Source organism: Macrobrachium nipponense, chromosome 35 (genome assembly GCF_015104395.2).
Source record: "Macrobrachium nipponense isolate FS-2020 chromosome 35, ASM1510439v2, whole genome shotgun sequence".
NCBI lineage: Eukaryota > Metazoa > Arthropoda > Malacostraca > Decapoda > Palaemonidae > Macrobrachium > Macrobrachium nipponense.
In genome coordinates, this window is record NC_061096.1 from 15,794,760 (window position 1) to 15,809,927 (window position 15,168).

At 39.5% G+C, this 15,168-nt stretch overlaps 1 protein-coding gene across 11 annotated transcripts in view; it reads right to left on the bottom strand.

The window, feature by feature from the left end:
* The window catches only part of LOC135208437 (uncharacterized), a 579,462-nt gene that overhangs the window by 91,034 nt on the left and 473,260 nt on the right, over window positions 1–15,168 (bottom strand). For 10 of the 11 annotated variants that reach the window (XM_064240610.1, XM_064240608.1, XM_064240613.1 and 7 more), the window contains one exon: window positions 8,890–9,059. The exons of the other annotated variant lie outside the window; for it this stretch is intronic. In XM_064240610.1, coding sequence (XP_064096680.1) covers window positions 8,890–9,059 — 170 coding nt within the window. The remainder of the gene's footprint in view (window positions 1–8,889; window positions 9,060–15,168) is intronic. 11 annotated transcript variants of the gene reach the window in all.

A 15,168-nucleotide genomic window follows, 5' to 3' on the forward strand; every position in this document is an offset into this window, starting at 1 on the left:
TAAAAGGCATGGGTCATGAGACAAATTTTCATTGAGTGGGTCAATGAAGTGTTTGGCCTAAGTGTGAAAAAATACATGCAAGAGAAAATCAGTTGCCCTTCAAGCACCTCCTAGTAATGGGTAATGCTCCTGCACATCCTCCTGGCTTGGAAGACCAGTTGTTGGATGAATTTAAATTCATCACTGTGAAGTTCTTGCCCCCAAATATCACTCCTCTCATTCAGCCCATGGACCAACAGATCACTTCAAACTTCAAGAAACTACACCAAGGCACTGTTTCAGAGGTGCTTTGAAGTGACCTCAGACACTGAATTAACTAAGAGAGTTCTGGAAGGATCACTTCAATGTCTTCAACTGTAAAAATCTTATAGCTAAGGCTTGGCAGGGAGTGACTTCCAGGACAATGAACTCTGCTTGGAGAAAATTGTAGCCAGTGTTACCTCGAGAAGGATTTCGAAGGGGAAGTCCTTGGATTTGGATGTGGAAGAGTTGGTGGAAGCCCACAGGGAAAAGCTAACCTCTGAGGAGCTGCAATACCTTCGGCAGGAACAGCAACAGAAGGCAGATAAGGAATGTGAGGAGGAGGAGGAAGAGAAAGGGGACACTGCTTACTTCAGTGAATAAAGAAATGTTTGCTAAGTGGAGTGATATAAAAAATTTTGTTGAGACATATCATCCTAACAAAGACATTGTAATCCGTGTCTCTGACATGTCTGGTGACAGCGTTTTGTATCATTTCAGGCAGATATTAAAGACGTCAGAAACAAATGTCTCTGGACAGTTTTGTTATTCTGCAGGGGTTCAGTGACTCACAAGCTGGTCCTAGTGCCAGGAAAAAACAAAGTGGGGAAGTAACCATAGACAGTGCCACTATCCAAACAGTAACCTCTCCTCCTCCCTCTCCGTCTTCTATACACTAACAAGTGTTTTCTATAAAGGTAAGAGTGATGTTAAATGTTCATTATTCATTTCATTATTCATTTTTATTTATTTCTCATTGCTTTCCATATGTAAAACTGTTTATTCCCTGTAAAATGTTTTATGTTAATGTTTTTGGGGTCTGGAACGCAATACAGGCGGCCCACGGTTAACGGTGCAATCGCTTAGTAGCGAATCGGTTTTATGGCTGTCATCAAAAGTACTCATTAAAAAAATAAGGTATTTTAAGGTATTTTTACAGCACAATTTTTGGTTAACACCGCCGCTAGTGCCGTTATGTCCAATGAGTACATACATTTGTAAAAATACCATTCAGACCGCAAAGGTTATGCAAATGATATTAATTTTTATTTAGAGTTATTACATAGGTATTAGGGTAAACTATATGCCCCTGATGCTGTTCTATGCCGAAAATATAGTTAAATAAGTGCAAATTTAGCTATGGATGTGTTGATTTATAAATGTTCATGCTTTTGTTTAAAATGTGTATGAAAATGTTATTACGTATAGGGCATTTTTATTTCTGCACATAAATATGATACAAAGGCAGCTTTTGAAACTGCCCTCTAGTTATCAAAGAAGATATTTTTTCATGTTCGTTCTTGTGAGCTGCTGCCTGCCGCTCTTCCGAAAATATAGTTAAAAAAAGTGCAAATTTAGCTATCGAGGTGTCAATTTTATAAATGTTTATGCTTTATGTTTAAAATGTGTATGAAAATATGTATAGGGTATTTTTATTTTTGTACATAAATATGATACAAATTAAGGCAGCTTATGTAACTGACCTCCACATTATCAGAGGATGTTTTTTCATGTTTCTTCTTGTCCGCCGCTGTTCCGAAAAATGCATTTACAAAGACTTCACGTGGTTATATTTTATCAATTTGGGAGCTAATTATAACTCATTTTGTTAATGAAACTTCAGCTTTTTGTTATAAGTTTTCATGCTTTTATGTTTAAAATGTGTATGAAAAATGTATTACGGGATATTTTTTTTATTTTTGTACATAAATATGATACAGTGGCAAAACGCATGTCCATTTGAAGTCTTTGTAACAGCCCTTCACATGATGAAGACAATAGGCTGTTCAGTCGTGCCCAAATAATAAAATTTCAATTTATATCATTAAATCATGTTTTTATAACAAATTATATTTACAATTGTTGTACAAATTGATTTTAAAAGGCAAAACTTGCGTATCCATTCGATTTTGCAACACTTCAATTTGTTTGTTATTCCATGGGATAGAAGTACAAAATATAACTCTGCAACTCGGTTGATGTTTTGGTTTGTTATGCGAGCAAAAAATTGAGGTATGACCTTAAGACCTCGAGATGCCGCTGCTATGTAGATGGCATAGTGACGGAAAAATTAAGATAAGCACAGAAGAAAAATAAATACGCATCTTTTCCATAAATCTTTTAAATAGTTATACATTACTTCACTGTATCCAATAATACTGTATGTATTCTCATATTATTGTACAATAAATTACTATGGTAAATCTAAGCCAGTATTCCGCGGAGCGGCCAATGTTTTGGTTTGGAAATCAGCTGATGGTGAATACGAGTTTGTTTCACCATATTCAACACAATTCTGAGTGAATTTTCTTGCTTCTAGTTAGCATAAACGAACATCTAGATATTTAACTTGTCTCATAAGGTTATTTTTTGTTATACTACGTGTTTTTAGGTGGAAATATGACTTGAATACGTCTCGCTGTGATTGTGAACTATTTATTTTTTTTAACAGATTATGTTGGTGGCATATTTATTGAGTAAAACAATATGTGATTCCTTTCACAATTTTCCTTTATATCATCGAACTTTACATTATTTATCTTTTATCAGCGTGTAACCAGCAGTAAAATGTGTTCTTTCAAGCACAGTAGTTTTGATTAAAATGATTTTATCTCAATTTTATCTACGGTAGTGTTTGATGGCATACGTTTACTGGAGTTTTATCCTTATTGCCAATGCATGACAATGGTCATTAGCAGCCTGAACAGTTTTCTCAGCTACGGCTATGACTAGGTTTAAATTTAATGGTATATTTCCCTATTGATCTATATTAATCTTTGATCTATAGCGAATAAAGTTATTACATTAAGACATCTCAGTCTTATTCTACATAATGTCATTTATAACAACTACGGTAATAGTGTACTATTGTGCGATGAGTGAAATACAGTGATCCCCCAGTATTCATGGGGGATGCATACCAGACCCCCCCATGAATAGTTAGAACCCGCGCATAGTTGGAACCCCTATAAAAATGCTTAAAACCTCCTATTTCGTTGGTTAAAACTCAAGAAAAACCACTAAAAATGTTCATACCTGATTTTTTTAATAGCTTTATCACAAAAAGTGCATTTTATGATGAAACTGATAAAAAAAACCAGGAATCTGTGCTTATTTCTCATAGAAAAATACCACAAACAGGCAAAATTTTTTTGAATAATGCGGGGAAATGTTCTCGAGAGAAATCCGTGAATGTGTGAGTCCGCGAATCCACAGAACGCAAATACGGGGGTCCACTGTACAAGCCAAACGGATGTTGTTATCCAATTCTGTTGTATTTAGAAATAAAAAGTTGTTTCTTGTTCGTTGTTCATGGCTGTACACGTTTACACGAGTATAATGTTAAAACCATACTTTCATCATTCTCTTTTGTTGTTTTTGAACTTAAGTAACTAGTAGAAAATGGGATAAAGTTAGGCTATTGTAATATGGTCTCTCATAAAATTGGATTATCGTAACTTGAACACCACAGCTTACTGTACACTGTATAAAACCTTATTATATCTTTACATACTCTAGACACCAAAAGGATTGAAGCTAGGCATTTTTTCACTTTACAGTATTTATAATACTATAATGTACTATACATTACTGTGCACTATACAGTACTACTGTACAGTAAATTCTATAGTAATATACTGCATAAATATAATTTTACTTATTGCGCCATTGTGGGATTACAGTGGCGTTTGACTGATCTAGGGAGCTGTTAACTGGTCTAGTATTCCGAAAAAAGGTGTGTGGTGGCAATAGGCTTTAAAATCACTTTGCGTCGAAAATCCCTCAGCGTTGGCGGCCAGGAACGGAACCCCTGCCGCTAATCGAGGGCCGCATGTAATACTATTTATAGTATTCCTTATGTGAACTATTGTTTTGGTTTTCATACGTTTCGGATATTGTAGGAGGTTCTGGAACAGATTATGTATGAAAACCGAGGTACCACTGTATACATTCATAATAGAATAACATATGAACCTTTAAGCATACCATGTACTATGCCCTATCAAATATGTAACTGCTATCAAGCTGTACATGCCTAACAAAAGTAAGATCATTATGTATTTGTAAATTATTTAACCAGCCAAATTTCAATGTAAACTTAAGTGATTTATCTGAATTTATTAACAATATACACAAAACCCTATTTATAGTAGGAGATTTTAATGTGCATACAGTCAAACCTTGGGTTTTGTATGCCTCTCTTTTCATATGGTTTGGTTTTTGTAGACTTTATTCTACAAAATTTGGTATCTGTTATCATATGTTTTCTCGATTTTTGTACACTCGGAAATGCTCCATCCAGGGCCTAGTGTGTGACTGGGCTCTGTATTGAGCACCCAAACAAAGCATCCCATCTTCTTTCGTACCCATTCTGCTTTTGTGTTCGTTGTTTTCATGCTTTTTTTTTATTCAAGTGCAACTGCTAAATAAGCAATCATGGGGCCATAGAAAGTTCCTAGTGCTAGCCCTTCTGTAAAAATGGCGAGAAACACCATAGAATTTAAGAAAGAACTTGTAGCAAAGTGTTGGAGGAAGTTGCATGGCAATCTTAGTGAGAAAATGCCTACAACAAATGCTGCTGTTGGTCAATTTAGGGCCAGCAGATGCTGGTTTGAAAAATTCAAAACACGAATGGGCATAAATAATGTGCCTACTTTGGGGATTAAGGACATGTTTGCAAAGTGGATTGATGTAAAAAATTTTGTGGAGAATTATCATCCCAACAGAGAAGTTGTAACCCGTTTCTCAGACGTTTAACAATAATGCTGTGTTTAACTTTAGGCAAATTTTATAGAAATGCCAGAAACAAATGTTTCTGGACAGTTTTGTTGTGTCACAGGGGTCCAGTAACTCTCAAGTTGGTCCTAGTGCCATTAAAAAACGAAGAGGGGAAGTCACCTCTGATAGTTCCAGTAAAAAAACGAAGAGAAGTAACACCAGATAGGTCCTTGATACCTGAAGTCCTTCTGGAGGGAGATTCCCCTTCCAAACAATAACCTCTCCTCCTCCCTCTCCCCTCCACTCCGTCTTCTATACACTAACAAGTGTTTTCCATAAAAGTAAGAGTAATGTTAAATGTTCATTTATTCATTTCATTTTTAGTCATTTATATTTATTTCTCTTTGTTTTCTGTTTGTAAAACTGTTTATTTCCCATAAATTGTATTTTTTGTTAATATTTTTGGGGGCCTGGAATGCATTAATTGTATTTACATTATTCCTTACAGGAATTATTGTTTCAGTTTTCGTACATTTCGGATTTCATGGAAGGTTCCGGAACAGATTATATAGGAAAACTGAGGTTCCACTGTATATAACCATCCCTAATTTTCCACCATCAGTTGGTGAATAACAGACAGTTTTAGTGTTGGATATTTGTAGTTAGATCCTATATGTTGTAGACATGAGCATAGGATTGTGTACCTGAACGATTCTTTGTAGTTCACCTAAATGTGCTCTTGTTATAAAGACTGTTTATGTTCCATTTGATAATTTTATATTCCATTACATATTGGGGGGAATTGGTGTTAAATTCTATAAATTGATTGCTGATTTTGGTTTGTCTTGGAGTTTATATGCATTTGAATTGCTTTGGGGTCTTTAATTGTTGTACTTATATGTTGCTTATTAGATTCAGCAGTAGTTTGTTTTTCATAATTAAATATCGATGAGTATTTTTTATTTTATAATTTCCTTTTTGTATTTTAAGGATTAGAACATAATTCATTTTCATGTTGGCGTGTTAAAAGGGCATTTTGGTAGTTTAGTAAAATTGTCTATACAATTTCATAATTGTCCTTTGTATTGGTGGGTAGTTGTTATAAGTGCCTTTTAAGCACTCATTACAGCCACAAGATGAAGCGTGTTTGGTGTTGTTACCTATTGGTTCGGTTTCTTTGATTGAAGCATTTGATCTTATAGCTAAAGAAATTTCTGATTTTGCAATTATAATCGTCCTTTTCTGTCGTGATAAGGAGTGTTTGTTTGAGGATTATTTGGTTTATTATTAGTGGAATATTTGGGTCTACTGTATGGTTGGTGTGTGATAGTAATATTTTGGTTTAATTTAATGATATGATTTTCATTATTATATAAAGGAATGCTATTATGCATTAGCACTGTCCATTGAGAATTCTTTATTGCCCAGATGTTGATTGTCTGATTGGGACTGAGCATAACTGTGTATTTCCACTTAAGATGAAGTTAATACAATGTCTTTTTTGAAATGTTCTTCTGATGTAGCTGGAGTTTCTTCGAATTGTTTATTATTTTCAATACAAAATTTTTTCCCTTGGGTGAAGTTCTTTCTAGTATTCTTTTCTTTTGTCAGTCTGATTATTATTTGATTCCTGTAACATTGAAGATTCTTTTTCATGGATATTTAAATCTTAAATGTTAGTAGCAGTACTAGTGGATATGATATCCTGGTTATTTTGGGTTTTAGTATTATTGATATGATAATTATTAGTTAGTAGACTTATATTATCTTGTTTATTATTCATGTGATCGATATATTGAGTTTCAGTTACATTTGAGAAAGAGTGGTTTTTACATGGATTATTGACTCCTCTTACTTTTAGCTTGAGTCTAGCGTCTTTGACTGACACTCCTGTTCTATTTATTAACAACTGAAGCTCTGTGTTATACATGTATTGATAAAAAGAGCATTCCTTAGATTTAGCATGATGGGATAGTCTGCAGTTGATGCATTTTGGGGATTTACATTTCCAATTAATGGTATGGGCATCTGATGTGTGGACTGTACATATATTCCCTAATTTTGCAATTTTTTTGTATGTGTCCATACTTTAAACACTGAGAGCACTGGAATAGTTTTGGTATAAATGGATGCACTTCTCTACTTTGTTCAAGAATTTTGATTTTAAGTGGGAGATCATGACCTGTAAATTTTATTTTTACAATATTAATTTTATTAATTTATTTATTATCTTAACTACCTGGAACTGAGTATACGTACTTGTAAGTCATGAATATTACTGGATCTTAATTTGAGGGAGTCAAGTACTACTGTCAAGTGTTTTGAGGGTAGTCCTTAAATGGTGGGTAAAATGACTATGCCTTGTATATAATTTAATGTTTCATGACTCGCTAGTGATGTTTTTGTGCCATTTATTTACGTTATATTTAAAAAGGTGGTGCATTGTTTTTTGGTGGTTACTTGAAGTAACTATTAATTTTCTTTGATATATCATAATTCCATTTCTTGTGTTGGACATATATGTTCAATAATTTATTTTCAAGTATTGCTGTCGATATTTCATGTTAATTAATTTGTTTTCAAGTATTGCTGTCAATATTTTATTTTCAGCTTTAAATATTACAAATCTCGACTAGTTATCTGGTCGAGATTTCTAGTACTTAAGAGCTGAAAATAAAATATTGACAGCAATACTTGAAAACAAATTATTGAACATATGTCCAACACAAGAAATGGAATATCGATAAACCAAAGAAAATTAATGGTTACTTCAAGTAACCACCAAAAAACAATCCACCGCCTTTTTAAACGTATAAACGTAACAGAAATAAATGGCACGAAAATATCAGTATGTCATGAAACATTAAATTATATACAAGGCACAGTCATCCAAAATGATGATCAAAATGCACCAGTGTTGGCTTTTTGGACCTTGCCTGATGTGGGTTATCTGTGTATCAATTTGTTTTTTTCTCTGTAACAAATGGTTCCATTGTTATAATGCTTGAATCTTCTAATTACATAGTTTTTACCCTTTTTTAGAATTTCTATGGACCCTGATGGGTGTTTTGGATCTGATAATTTACTTGGAACTGGATGTTCCTTTGCTACATTATTACTATCCAGAAATGACAGAAGGGGATTCGGGGATAAAGTTCCAATGGATCTGATAATTTACTTGGAACTGGATGTTCCTTTGCTACATTATTACTATCCAGAAATGACAGAAGGGGATTCGGGGATAAAGTTCCAATGGTCATCAACTCTGCCAAAATTTGTCCATCAAGGGGCACAAGGTACTCAAATCTTTAAGAGTACTAATCATAAAAAATATTGGGAAAAATAATAATAATAATATTTTGAAAAGATATCATTGGCTTTTATTGAAGCTAAATCTTTTACCAATGACACAAGTGAGAAATGACTCCCAAATGTCTGCATCCCTACCCAACCCCAGGAGGAGATGGCATAACATGATTAGTATAACCCAAGTGTAAGCAATACCCGTTTGACAGGACTAAGGGTATTTTGATAATACAATCACATTATGGGCAAACCGGACAGAAGGCTGAGAGTTCTATTTCTAGAACCAGGTACCCCCTGGAATCCATGGTCCAGCTCCATGGAATAGTTCAGCCTGAAAAAACATGTCTGAACATTATCAGGTAGATGATGGATCTACCACAGTTCTTACTATTTAGCTTCGGATTTAACTTCACTCCAAGCTATGATATGTTTTCTTGGTTATTATTTTGGTAAATTTTGACAAAATTGGAAAAATCCACAAATATTAACCCAAACTCGGGAAGAAATTCCCGAGGTTCGAGAGCCACCCCACCACATCAAGTTGGTCCTAAAATGAAGGGGATAATGCATTTAGGATACGTACAATGACAAAACTGTTTTATTCAGTACTCAATATCTACTGACCTGAGTAAAAAAGATCAGTTGGCAGTGAGCCACGTCTGTGAAGAGTGAAAGGTGTAGCAATTCTAGGAGTTGGTAGGGCACAAGGAGTACCAGGAGTCATTCCACCAGAAGATTGCGAACACATGTCAACTTCATCATGTAAAAAAGAGCTTCCACTCTCCAAATGTGACCTGAAAAAATCCAGGATTGTATTACATCTTTGCTATAACTTTCATGCAAAAGTGATATCATTACTTTTTCCATCACAAAACCTGTATACACATTTAGAAATTAGAAATCCACTAAGAAAACTCACTTAAAAACTAAAAGCAGACTTAAATGTAAAGAAAACTCATTTTTATCCAAACTTGAGTTTCTTGACTATCAATCTGTGCAGCAACTTCATAGCTTGGATGTGCAAAATGATATTGTTAAGATACAATAAAGTTTTGTACATACTTACCTGGCAGATATATACTTAGCTATAGACTCGGTCGTCCCGACAGAATTTCAAAACTCGCGGCACACGCGACAGGTAGGTCAGGTGATCCACCATTCCCGCCGCTGGGTGGCGGGGTCTGGAACTATTCCCGTTTTCTAAGCCATAATTTCTCTTCCACCTGTCTCCTGAGGGGAGGCTGGGTGGGCCATTAATCGTATATATCTGCCAGGTAAGTATGTACAAAACTTTATTGTATCTTAACAATATCATTTTTGTACAAGTAACTTACCCAGCAGATATATACTTAGCTGATTGGCACCCTTGGTGGCGGGCGAAGAGACAGCTAAAAACAAAATAATATTTAAACTAAATACATTAAAAAAAAAAACAGGAAAAAACAACCTATGTTCTTGGATAACATAATCATAGTTCCTACCTTATTGGGCTGAAGACTTCATGACTACTGTCGATGAGTCTTCTTGCCTCAAGAGTTTCAACGAGGAATGAACCTATGTTGAATAACTCTTTGGATCGTGTCAATGGGGGCTAGCCCGCTTACGCGACAGAGCCTATACTGGATCGTACCAATGGGGGCTGACCCACTTACATGGTAGAGCCTTGACCTTTTGTCATATCAATGGAGACTCGCCCTCTTACATGACAGAGTTAAGGTTATTAACAAATCACAAAGACCACTGAAGCCAATCCCGATCACCTGACCATGTTAGTCTTGTTACAATCTATGAATTGTAAGAGGGTCCCTATTCCCTCTGACAATTAACCAATAAAACAACCACCAATAAACAGTAATTTAAGCCTTAAACTAAATAGGAAGGATTAGCCTCAGCCCCTTCTCCCAGCATGAATTCGCCGAAACATACGCTCCCAGAGCAAAGCACTTTTTCGTACGAAATTTTAACATCTCTTAGGTAATTCGAGGCGAACACCGAATTACATCTCCAAAATGTCGACTCTATAGAGCCTGAAGCGACCATGTTTTGTGAAATGCCATCGACGTAGCTATGGCTCTCACTTCATGAGCTCTCACTCTGAGAACCTTGAAATGCTCTTCTTCGCATTTAAGGTGAGCTTCCCTTATTACATCTTTTATGAAGAATGTAAGGGCGTTCTTAGAAATCGCTCTTTTCGGATCTCTTACAGAGCACCAAAGACTTTCTTCTGTACCTTTCAGCAACTTCTTCTTCTCCAGGTAGAACTTGAGTGCCCTGACTGGACACAACGTCCTTTCTAGTTCTCTCCCTGTTAATGAAGATATTCCTTTTATCTCAAAGCTTCTTGGCCAAGGCTTTGAGGGATTTTCATTTTTCGCTAGAAAAAATGGTCGAAAGGAAAGGAGCAAATCGCTGAATCTTTCTCTTAAACCCCACTTTACCTTCCAGCTTTGCTTGCAACTCGCTCACTCTCTTGGCTGTTGCTAACGCAAAAAGGAATAAAGACTTTCGTTAAGTCCCTAAACGAAGCTGCGTGAGACGGTACGAATTTTTCCGACATTAGGAACTTGAGGACCACATCCAAGTTCCAGCTAGGCTTCTTTGATACATGTTCTTTCGTGGTCTCAAAAGACCTTATAAGGTCATGAAGATCTTTATTGTTTGTCAGATCTATTCCTCTATGTCGAAAAACTGAGGCCAGCATACTTCTGTAACCCTTCACTGTTGAAACTGCCAGGTTACAGTCTTTTCTCAAATATAGGAGAAAATCTGCGATTTCAGTTACAGAGGTACTGGAGGAGGATATTTTCTTTTCCTTACACCATCTTCTAAACAACTCCCACTTCGACTGATATACTTTAGAAGTGGAGACTCTTCTGGCTCTTGCAATAGCCTTCGCCACTTCTCCGTGAAAAGCCCCTTGCTCTGACAAGTCCTTCGACAGTCTGAAGGCGGTCAGACTTAGAGCGGGGAGGTTTTTGTGTAAACCTGTCGAAGTGGGTTGTTTGAGAAGATCGTTCCTTAGGGGAAGCGATCTTGGAAAATCCACTAACCACTCCAGCAACTCTGTGAACCAATCGAGAGCCGGCCAAAAGGGAGCGATGAGGGTCATTCTTGTTCCTTCCGAGCAAGCGAACTTCCTCAACACTTCTCCTACTATCTTGAAAGGAGGGAAGGCGTACGCGTCCAAGCCCGTCCAATCTAGCAGAAAGCTGTCTACTGCTACTGCTTGAGGATCCGAGATCGGGGAGCAATAGGTTCTAATCTGTGATTCTTGTTGGTCGCGAACAGGTCTATATTGGGCCTTCCCCACAGATGCCAAAGTTGTTGGCAAATCTGAGATTGAGAGTCCATTCCGTGGGTAGGACTTGTTCTTTTCTGCCTTAACAGATCTGCCCGGACATTTTTCTCTCCCTGCACAAACCTTGTGAGGAGAAGATCTTCCTTTCCTGTGCCCAAATCAGCAGATCCTTTGCTGATTCGTACAGGGAAAAGGAATGCGTCCCCCCTTGCTTCTTTATATAAGCGAGGGCTGTTGTGTTGTCCGAGTGAATCTGAATCCCCAGGACCTGAGACCTGTTCCTCGAAATGAACCAAAGCTAGATGAATGGCTGTTAGCTCTTTCTTGTTGATGTGCCAGGACACTTGTTCTCCTTCCAAATGCTGACACTTCTTGCGAACCTAGGGTCGCTCCCCAACCTGAATCTGAGGCGTCTGCAAACAAGCTAGGCGCGGGTTCTGTAAGCGAAGGGAGATTCCTTTGCTTAGTTTCTGTGGATCTAACCACCAACGGATATTCTCCTTGATCCGTTTCGAGATTGGAAAAGTCTCTCCCAGATTGTTGGACTTCCAATCCCACTTCTCCTTCAGATAAAATTGAAGGGGTCGTAGGTGAAGTCTTCCTAAGGAAACGAACTGTTCCATCGAGGAGAGGGTCCCCACAGCAAGCTCATCCATTCCCTCGCGGAACAATGTTCTTCCTTAAGAAGACTGACACCTTTTCTAGGCAGCGTTCTCTCCTTCCTGCGAAGGATACGCTAGAAAATCCCGAGAATCCATCTGAATCCCCAGATAGACAATACTTTGCTGGGGAGTCAGCATGGATTTCTCGTGATTTACTAAAAGTCCTAAGGACTTTGTCAACTTTAGAGTAACTAAAAGGTCCTCCAGACATTTTTTCTCCGATTGGGCTCTTATTAGCCAATCGTCCAGATATAACGAGATCCTGATCCCTTCCAGATGTAGCCAATAAGCTACATTCTTCATGATGTCCGTAAAGACTTGAGGGGCAGTCGAAAGTCGAAGCACATCGCTCGGAACTGGAACACTTTCCCTTGGAACATGAACCTCAGATACTTCCCTTGCTGCCGGATGGAAGTAGGCAACATGGAAATACGCATCCTGAAGGTCCAGGGAGGACACCATCCAGTCCCTGGACGAAGAGCAGATAGAACAGAGGAAGACGTCTCCATTGAAAATTTCTTCTTCAAGACAAAGAAATTCAGGGCACTGACGTCTAGAACTGGTCTCCATCCCCCGATGCTTTCGGTACCAGAATAGCCGATTGTAGAATCCTGGAGACTGGAGATCTTGAACCAGTTCTACCGCTTCCTTGGAAATCATCTGTTCCACTGCTTGCAACATAGCAAGCTTTCGGACCGGATCCGAGTATCTGGCGGTCAAACTCCTTGGAGTTGTCGTCAAGGGAGGATTCTCCCTGAAGGGGATCAAGTATCCTTTTTTCAGGATAGAGAGGGACCAGGAGTCGCTCCCTTCTGCACCCAGACTTTGGCAAAGTGGAGTAGCCTGGCGCCTACTTTCGTCTGGAGGACTTGCTGTTCATCTAGACTTCCCGAAGGACCTTCTAGATGGTCTACTCTTTCTCTCTGGTCTTCGACCTCTAAGAGGGCTCTAGAAAGAGGAGGCCCCTCGAAAGGGTCTGAACAAAAGAGGGTCTCTCTTTCTTCTCTAAAGGCACTGCCGGCCTAAACTTCTTGGCTGAGTGCGTGAGGAGATCTTGAGTTGCCTTCTCCGTAAGAGATTTCAAAACCTCTCTAACCGTCTCTTGTGGAAAAAGGTGCGGGGATAAAGGAGCAAAAAGAAGAGATGTCCTTTGCAAGGGTGATACTGCTCTTGCTAAGAAAGAGCTAAAGACAGATCTCTTCTTCAATACTCCCGTTCCAAAAAGAGAGGCAACTTCCACAGAACCGTCCATGACCGCTCTGTCCAGGCAAAGCCAGGACGCTCGAAAGTTCCTCCATGGAAACAAAGTCCGTGTCCTGAGCTCTCTTCGCCAATGCTCCTAAAGCCAGTCCATAAAGTTGAGACTTCTAGGGTTTTAAAGAGGCCCTTTAGAAGGTGGTCCAGCTCACACATGCCCCAAGTCGCCTTAGCAGACAGCAACGACTTCCTCCTAGCAGAGTCCCACTAAGGAAGCAAATCCGCATCCGCGGAAGAAGGCAGACCTACCCCATCGGCTCTTTGGTCTCGTACCACCTTCCTGGTTTGCCTGTTAACTTGGAAGGAGGGCAAGGAAAAAAACTGTCTTGCCCGCTTCCCTTCTGGAAGTCAACCACTCTGAAAAAGTTTTCAATGCCTTTTTCATACAAAGAGCGGGGCGCATCTTAACGAAGGAAGACGATTGAGAGCTTTAGTGCTGGACATCAACGATCCTGGTGAAGGAGGGTCCGCAGGATGAAGGGAGTCTCCGAACTCCTTTAGCAGCAAAAGAGAAAGTCTCTTGTAGTCCGAAACTGCTACATCTACAGGCTCTTCGTCTTCCGATACCTGGTCCAACTGATCTACAGAAGGAGATCGTTTTGGAGTGATCTGGCTCTTCCCGGGAGAAGAACTCCTTTCCCGAGAAGGGGAGCGCGGAACATTAGCACTCCTATACGAAGAGTGAGGCTCCTGTCTGTCGGCAACACTCTTGTGCCTACTAGACTCTTGTTGTCTAGGTTCGTCGGGTTCGTGGCGCTTGCTAGGCTCCTGGCGTCCTGATTCAGGGCGCTTGAAAAGATCCCCGCGTCCGATTCCTGACCGCTTAACAGGCTCTTGGCGCCCTAACACTTGACGCCTAACGTACTCCTGGCGTCCTGTTTTCTGGCGTCCTAACTCCTGGCGCCCTGACTCCTGACGCCCTGACTCCTGGCGCCCTGACTCCTGGCGCCCTGACTCCTGGCGCCCTGACTCATGGCGTCCTGGCTCATAGCGTCCTGATTCCTGCCTTCTAGCAGAATCCTGACGTCCTGAATCCAGAGTTCTAAGAGGCTCTTGACGTCCTTTCTTGCGTCTTGCTGCCTCTTTGCGCCTGTCTGGCTCCTGGTCCTGAAGACCCAAGGGATCCTGATACCTAAATCGGTTTCCCGGTTCCTTGCACCTAAACCGATCGAGACTTCGCTCGATGCGCTGTGTCTAAGAGGGCGCTTCGGGGAAGACAGCCTATAGGGCGAAAGGGCTCTTCTCTCAGGAGAACAACTCCTATCCGACGAGTCTTCTGACCAAAGGCGATAAACGTCCTGGAGATCGTGAGAGTTCTCTCCTATACGAAGAAGGACGCTTAGCAGAACTCTTAACAGGGAGCGAGACATCCTTCCTCCTTGTAGAGTCCTTAGCAAAAGAGCCTACGAGCGAAGCTAATTGCTCTTGCAGATTAACCAAAAACTTCTTGGTCGGATCCTGAAGAGCAGGCTCCTCTTGTCTAGTCTTCTTAGGTCCCGAAGGCCAATCCTCGGGAAAACGCTCTGGGCTGGAGTCAGCAGCGTCTCCTTTAGGCGCCTTCCAGGCTCTCTTCAAAGGGCGCGAACGGGAGGCCGAACTCCATCCTCGTCTAGGAGAGGAAGAGTCTGAGGCCGAAAAACACTCCTTTAGGACGCCTTTTCTGCGGCAATCCGAGGCAGCCTGGGA